General features: G+C 42.2%; 2 protein-coding genes across 2 annotated transcripts; both read left to right on the plus strand.

The window, feature by feature from the left end:
* The first annotated feature begins 342 nt into the window (after window positions 1-342).
* On the plus strand, window positions 343-3315 carry sar1ab (secretion associated, Ras related GTPase 1Ab). The gene is made up of 6 exons (XM_079229428.1): window positions 343-506; window positions 1043-1162; window positions 1255-1320; window positions 1398-1501; window positions 1586-1717; window positions 2062-3315. Exons 1-6 carry the CDS (start codon window positions 392-394, stop codon window positions 2176-2178), a joined length of 654 nt encoding a protein of 217 aa, XP_079085554.1. The 5' UTR covers window positions 343-391; the 3' UTR covers window positions 2179-3315.
* A 770-nt stretch (window positions 3316-4085) lies between these two features.
* tysnd1 (trypsin like peroxisomal matrix peptidase 1) lies at window positions 4086-6767 on the plus strand (the record flags this gene model as incomplete). The annotated part of the gene is made up of 4 exons (XM_079230031.1): window positions 4086-5155; window positions 5719-5849; window positions 5980-6165; window positions 6334-6767. The coding sequence occupies 4 exons, from the start codon at window positions 4086-4088 to the stop codon at window positions 6534-6536; spliced, it is 1590 nt and encodes a 529-aa protein (XP_079086157.1). The 3' UTR covers window positions 6537-6767.
* Between the last annotated feature and the right edge of the window lie 1344 nt (window positions 6768-8111).

An 8111-nucleotide genomic window follows, 5' to 3' on the forward strand; every position in this document is an offset into this window, starting at 1 on the left:
CAAGTGTCCTTGCCACAACCCGTCATAAAAATAGTCAAAGGAAGATCAGTGTAACTTGGTGAGGCAGTTCTCAGAAACAAACTGCCATCTAAAAAAATATTCTGAAACCTGTTTGTTTTTTTGTTCGCCCTCTTTTCCTTTTATGCTTTAAAGCTTGTGTGATTACGCAGAGCTTATACATACCAGCAGAGTAATCCAGGACCGGGAATAATGATTAACAATGAGCTCCAGTGCTATATCCTGTCCTTTTGCAACACTTCATTAAATGCTATATTTATTGTATATCTTGAAGTGCTGTGTTGTTTCATGGGACTTGTTCTTATCTTCTCATGGAGACTCGGTTCAGGTCTGACTGTAACGTAATTACTGTCCTGGGCTGTGTTCTTCTTTAATGTGCTACAATAAATACATTCAGTTATATGATCTGTATTACAGGGAATCCAGAGAAATGTCTTTTATTTTTGACTGGATCTACAAGAGCTTCAGCAGTGTCTTGCAACTATTAGGTAAAGTACTGCACATACTGTACATGTCAATAATATAGTCCAGCCTTAAGTACAATAACTTTGTTGTCATGTAAATACATTGATAGAGCCAAACTAAAATGGCTGGAGCTCATGAACCACACTGAATGTATGCATGGATATAAGGTCTCTCCAGAAAGCAAACTTCTCAACGTTTCTTGTGAACGTGTCAGAAAAGATTGTTTGTTTGTCATTTTCAAATAACTGTCTGTCCCTTTGCCAGTAGAGCTCACGGAAAATATGGGGCTACAAACAACATAAATCTCACAATGTATGACGAATATACAGGTTGTTTCAAGTTCAAGGATATTACTCCAAAATAAACCCAAACCTGAGTCATTAGTGTTTTCATATTACATGTGCAGAGTTTCTATTTATTTTTGCTATCATCTATTTATAAAAATAGATCCCAGTCAATTTGCATAAATGTAGAAAAAAAACTAACTAAAAAACTAACTAAAAAAGTTGACAGTGATCTTATTGTAAATTAATATGGTTTGTTTTCTGTTTACCCTCAGGGTTGTACAAGAAGAGTGGCAAGCTTGTGTTCCTTGGGCTAGACAATGCTGGAAAAACTACACTCCTGCACATGCTCAGAGACGACCGGCTTGGACAACACGTGCCAACACTACATCCAAGTACATTCAGCGAGTTGACAGCATGTCGTCTGTTCCGTGGTCAGTTTGGTTTCATCTCTTATCTAAAGTCAGTGCTTCCCTTCTGTCCTCAGCATCTGAGGAGCTGACCATAGCTGGGATGACCTTTACAACATTTGACCTTGGAGGTCATACGCAAGGTAGGAATAAGAAAGATGCAGTTTGATGCACTGCCAGCTGTGTGTACATACGTGCTGAAATTGTGTTGCTCTCACAGCACGAAGGATCTGGAAGAACTACCTCCCGGCCATAAACGGTATCGTCTACATGGTGGATTGTGCAGACCATGAGCGACTAGCAGAGGCTAAAGTTGAACTGGATGTAAGTTAATCATATCTGTTCCTGCTGTATGCGACACTCAATGGAGTTCTCTTTGGTGTATACTTGAACCCTTTCTGTCTGCAGGCCCTGTTGACGGATGAAACCATCTCCAACGTCCCGGTTCTCATCCTGGGGAATAAGATCGACCGCCCAGAGGCCATCAGTGAGGATGGGCTCAGAGGAACGTTTGGCCTTCATGGACACACATCTGGAAAGGTACTCAACACACAAGGGATTCAATGGTGTGAATGCAATCTCTACATTGGGAAGCAGGGGAAACACTCAAACAGAATATGTTCTATAGTTACTCTTTACTCTGCTTTATGTTTGTGTCCATGCTGCCTAATTGTTCAAGGACATTTCCACTGAATAATAAGTGTGCTTCACAATTCTTGCAAGGCCACATACCTCCCTTTCAGCACAAAAGAAAATAATTTTTCAGGGGATCGGGTTCAAGATATTGATCGTAAATGTTTACTGTCCATGGTGAAGTGGGTTGAAATGCTTGTGTTGGGAATTAATATCTGTGGGTTTGGATGTGTCCTTTCTTTTCTTCTTAGGGCAAAGTGTCACTGAAGGAGCAGAATTTGAGGCCAATGGAGGTTTACATGTGTAGTGTGCTGAAGAGACAAGGATACGGAGACGGTTTCCGCTGGCTATCCCAGTATATTGACTGATTCATGTTCTTGTAACCACCTCATTTACCATGCTACCTGCACACAGAAAGACATGTTCCACAAACAACTACCTGCCATAGAGATATTTTGTTAACTTTACCATAATTAGGACTTGTGTTACGAGTGTTTTGTGTTAATATACCTTGTATTCTTCACGAGTTCAAAGAACACTATCATATCAATCATACCACAACGAGTCAAAGATTACGTTGTGGATCATCTGTCTGTATTGTTCAGATTGAGTGTGGAGAATAATCTTCATGGTGTGGTTTCAACCTTTACTTAAAGCCTGTGGCGAATTCTTTCTGCCATATAGAACATGTCATCGCTGTGAACCAGTTTCTGACCCGGGTGTATTTTTAGCTGCTCGTGTAGACTTACAGTGAAGGTCAATTTGGTTAACATTTTGTGTTTGAGTACAATCTCTTCCTTGATTGAGAGTATTAGAATTATATATTCATTTACCCTACTTCTTTCAAACTAATGGGAATCTTGAAAACCATAAGATTTTTCATCTAAGAACACATTTGTTTTTCTGAGAAGTGCTGCAGAGTTAGTGCCATATTTGTTCATAAGAAAAGTGTTAATACAGTAGACTGCTACCTCCAAGGATACTGGCAGGTCTACTGATTTCATGTTTTTTTTCTAATCGTTGAAGGTTTACAACTGCAGGCCAATTATATGAATGTGACCACAAGTGCATTAACTGGCATTTTGCTGTGATGAGCTTTATTTGATAGCACAGGACAGCGTCTAATAACTGCGTCAAGCACAGCCAGGTGATGTGACAAAGTTGGATGCCAAACTACCGGTTTTCATGATAGTTTATTGCTGTGAAACAACTCGAGTACTTTGTGATTAGTGGCTGCTCAAAACATGCAGTGATATGAGAGTACTTGGTTGGTGCTTAAAAAAAGAAGAAAAAAGGCACACAAAAATATGCATGACATTACCTCTTAGTGCAATATTATACATTCTTTTGTATACAAGCTCTTATTTATATTTTGCAATAAAAACGTGTTCTGCCTTATGTTACATCAGGCCGTGAGCGCTGAAGTAATGTATTGGTTACAAAAGGCAGGTAATAGTTATTAAATGTGTGAAGTTTGAGTCCAATAAATATTTTTGACAATCTTATACATCTGTCTGGCAAATTTGTATCTATTTTTGGTCAACCAATTCCAAACACATTCACAATACTGTTGTTATTATGACCCCATAACACTATCATTATGGTCAAACGAGTTTTAAGATACGGTCATTCCAAAAATAACGAAATATATAAATAATGAACAGCTAACCCAGCTAAACTACAATATCGGAACTTTTTTTGCAAAAAAAAAAAAAAAAAAAACCTCTATTGTACACTGTTTGCAGTATTATTAAATATGCATCAGCTGTACAGCTGATCCAAAAATCAGTAAATATACCAGTCTGTTCCATTTGACCATTTCTTTAAAAAAGACAAATGTCACCATTAAACACCTAGTTTTAGATATTACAATGAACGGTTATTTAGGATACCTAAATGATCCCCAGAACATTAAAATACCAAAATGACACTATTGCAACGGTGTAGCGCATTAAACAAGGTCCCGCCCCCTTATTTCTCATTGGCTCAGAGATTAACATTTAGACCAATCACATCTATCTGAAGGAGTTTCTTTTCTCGTGAACCAATGAGACTCAAACAGGAAGCTAGACGACAGATTTAACGTTGTAAACACTACAGTAGAGAGTATTAGCAAAAGAAGACGACTTTAAGTTTAAATTCTGGGTCAGTTTGCGACACCTAAGGGGCCTTGTCCAACCACTGGTCTCTGCTGCCTTTCAACGACTCTCCAGTGGCGTCAAGTTGTTCAACCTTGTCATCGACCAACTTCTGCAGCGGCGTGGGTAAAGTCCACATGGAGGTGCAGGAGGTGGAGACGTGTTGCTGTGTAGTCCAGCTGTTTGAGGCTCTCTCAGCAAAGAAACCTCTGAGCTGCAGCGGAGTCATCGTGCATCGTCAGACTGGAACCGTAATATGCACGGGCCTCCCGTTTTCCCGTTTCACCACCGACAGAGAGTCCCTCTCCTCGGACCGCGGGTTCCTGTCGCCGCGCAGCTTCAGTGACAAACTTAAAATCCGCGTCAGCTTTTCGACCTCCGTCCAGTCTGCACGGGGCGAAGCATCCTCACCCTCCGGGAGCATCGCCACACGTCCGCGGGAGGTCGAGGCCGAGCTGCTGATGCTGGTGAACTGCCTGGAGTTCAAACGGGCCTTCCAGAAAGTTTTCCAAGAGACGGACAAGTGGCGTTTCCATGTCGATGAAGATGACGAGGAGCTACTCAGAGACGCCCAGTCACTCAGCTGGTTCGCTGTACTCAAGGCGAGTGTGGTGGCGGACAGCAGCCCACACACAGCGGGGACTATCCCCTGGCAGAGCGGCGCATGTCTCCAGAAAGGCTGCCCGGTGGTGGCGTGCGGCTCCCCTTTCGGCTCCCTCTGCCTGGATCTCTTCGGCAGCAGCCTCAGCAGGGGCATCGTCAGCAACCTCTCCGGAGAGGACAACGCAGTCATCCTCACGGACGCCCGGTGCTTGCCAGGCACGGAGGGCGGAGGGTTGTTCGCGGTGAACGGCACGGACACGGCGCATCTCCTCGGACTGATCGTGTCTCCATTTGGGTGGAAGGCGAATGAGTGGATCGGCCTCACCCTGGTCTGCTCGGTGCACTTGATCTTCAGGAGCATCGTCCGCTGCACGAAGACTCAAGACCCCCTGCGAGATGTTTGGCTCCTCCCGGGAGACGCAGGGACTCTAGTGTCCACCGCGGCCCACGAGACCAGAGCTGTGAGGTGCCCCACGGTGTGCCTCGTGGACAGTGGCCTGTTCTGGGGCTCCGGGGTCGTAGTCGCCTCTCGGCTGGTTGTGACCTGCCGCCACGTCGTCAACGGGAAGTCGACGGTCACTCTGAAGTTCCATCACAGGGACAGGTGACCACATCTTAACCCCTGTTGAACTCAACAGCTTTCCAAAAGTCTCTATAAAACATGTTATCACAATATTGGTGGGTTAACATTCTTCATTTTGTGCTACACCAGGTACTACCAACCAAAGATCATTTAAAGGCCCGTCACACCCTTGATTCACACAGGTGTCACTTATTTAGCCTAATTGGACCTAGTCTCAGGACTGTGTGTATGTGGACTGTATATCCCTTTTCCCCCACCTAATAAGGCTACCAGGCCCTATCACATCAGAAAGTTTATTTTAACTGTATTCACATCATCACATCAGAATGTGAAATTTGTCCATGTGTTTTCACAAGGTATGTGTTTGTATATGTGTCATCAATATGTGGTTAATTACCAGACCAGTAACTACTTAAGTTCCAACTATCTTGAGCGGATATTTAATCAGACAGATGAAACACCTGTGTGGGTTCAGGGCCTTTCAACATGCTGCAATGTTTCTGATCACAGTGTGTACTGATTTGGTACAAACAATGCAGAATATATAATGTTTGCTGTTTGTTTTGGCGACTTCTGCTTCACAGAGTCCTTGATGCCGTGGGTGATGTGCTGTTTGCCACTAAAGCCTCCTCATCCTATGATTTGGCTTTGGTGCAGCTGAGGGACTCCGTCACAGAGGCTGTGGTCCCTCGCATGGCTCAGAGTTACAATCCAGGTTTGATTTCAGTCTTGTTTAGGTGAAACATTTTTTTTGGGGGGGATCATCTGACTTTATCTTTATCGGGTTCTTCACCCAAATTAAACTGATATAAGATTGATGTTCAGCTTGATTTGTCTGCCTCCAGGTGAATCTGTAGTTGTGGTGGGATATGGAGGCTTGGGTCAGAGATGTGGTCCGTCCCTGACCTGTGGTGTCCTCTCCAAAACCATCAGCTTGAAGGACCAGCCTGTCATGCTTCAGACCACTTGTGCAGTACAAGCAGGGACCAGCGGGGGTGCTGTGGTGCGGTCATGCTCGGGAGAGCTGCTGGGTAAGAAACCCTGCAACTACAGTCATGTTCTCTTTTTGATCAGTGGGGGGCATAAGATGACCATAGCCAGTTATACTGTAACAAATCACCCATGTGTAGAGAGAAGGCAGCTATACACGCTGTATTTACATTTTAAAAACTATATTATGATTATTTTCTGTTTTGCAGGTATCGTGTCCAGCAACACAAGGGACTTCGCTGCCAAAGTGACCTACCCGCACCTCAACTTTAGCATCCCAGTGACTGTTTTCCAGAGATTGTTGCAGCGATTTCACCAGACAAAGGATGTTCATGTGTTCAGTGTGTTGGATAGCACAGAAAAAGAAGTCGGCACAGTGTGGAGGCTGCAGAGTGAACAAAGCAAACTATAACGGAGGACCCGTGCAGTTTAAGATATGCTCGAGAAAAGGATTGGAGGGTTAAGATAATATGGATTATATGAATAATAATTTTAAATAATAAAATCAATATTATATGTAATTTCTTACACCGTTGCTGTTTCATACCTCACTTTGTTACAAAGACAGACTCAAAGTCACAGATCTGACAGAGAAAATGCATTTAAAATGATGTATTCCTAATGTTGATACTCACCAAGAATGATACAGTATACTGGGAAATATTGATGTTAAAATTGGCATACCTGCTGAGATTGTAATTATAATAATAAAATGGTTTATTCTGTTGACTTTTCTGTACATCACAAATGATCCACATGACAACTAAAATACCACAGAAATTTAGAGTGAGAGGGCTGAATAAAGTAGGATTTAAATACTCATATTACTTCCTATGTAAATTCACAAAGCACCAGATAAAACAATGGCAGAAAAAGTGCATCATGACTCAGGCTTATAATGTAAGCCTGAGTCATTTAACAGTTACAATATGAAGAAAATACATTGCACTTTGCATGTGTTTTAATTTAAATCTGGATCTGTTACATATGCTTTTTTTTTTTTTTACCAACCAGGAGGACAAATTAGCATTACTTGCAGGTCGCTGAAAATGATTGGTCCCTTTGGGTAGCCACAGACCTGCTGTCAGTATCAGGTATTCAAACATCTGTTGGCAGGGCTTCCCACTCACAGCTAACACATTTAAGATTTCACCCACTGGGACATTACTGGTACTGATTTCCATTATCACCGAAATGTGAAACTGAGAAATGACATTTCAGAGGATTGGTTACTGTCCGTTTTTACAATGCTAAGACGAGCTCTCTTGGCCTGAGCCGCCAAGAATATGCATACACTGAATCAAACTGTAAGGTTTCTATTTCACTGTTCCCAGACTGAATATTCACAGTGGAAAGGCTTGAGCAATGTCCCGAGGGGCTGAGGAGAGTCTTCTATAGGCATTGTGCTGTTAGAAGTGCTGATATGCAGACTGTATTTCATTTCTGCTGGTTTCCCATAACTATAAGCTACACTCCACTGCAGAGGAAGGTACGGCAGGAGTAGTGAGCTGACAATAAGATGTGCTCCTCAGAGGACAAGTCACAGAGAGATTTATGTCTTTGACATGGTAGTTGTTAAGATGGGCTGCATCATTATCTATTATAATGTTTGTTATTGATATTCAACTTTCAAGAATGTAGTTTAACTTGACATTTTTTTAAGTTGATTACTTAAGTGGTAGATTTCACTTGAAATAAGAGCAAGATTTTAAGAGTCTGTGTTTTAGGACCTGTTTAAATGAGGAACAAATAAACATTTGGTCGACTAAAAATGGTCAATGCTTTCTGAAAACCGCCACACACACACACACACACACACACACACACACACACACACACACACACTTATTGATGTTATTAGTTCCACCTGTGGTTTTCTTGCTATAAATAGTCAAAAGGTTTACAGGGAAAAGGGTCCAGTAAACATGCTTACAAGGAAACATTTGACAAGGAAAGAAAAAGGAACAAATGCACAGACTTACATGTA

This window comes from Taurulus bubalis (genome assembly GCF_910589615.1).
Source record: "Taurulus bubalis genome assembly, chromosome: 14".
NCBI classification, from domain to species: domain Eukaryota; kingdom Metazoa; phylum Chordata; class Actinopteri; order Perciformes; family Cottidae; genus Taurulus; species Taurulus bubalis.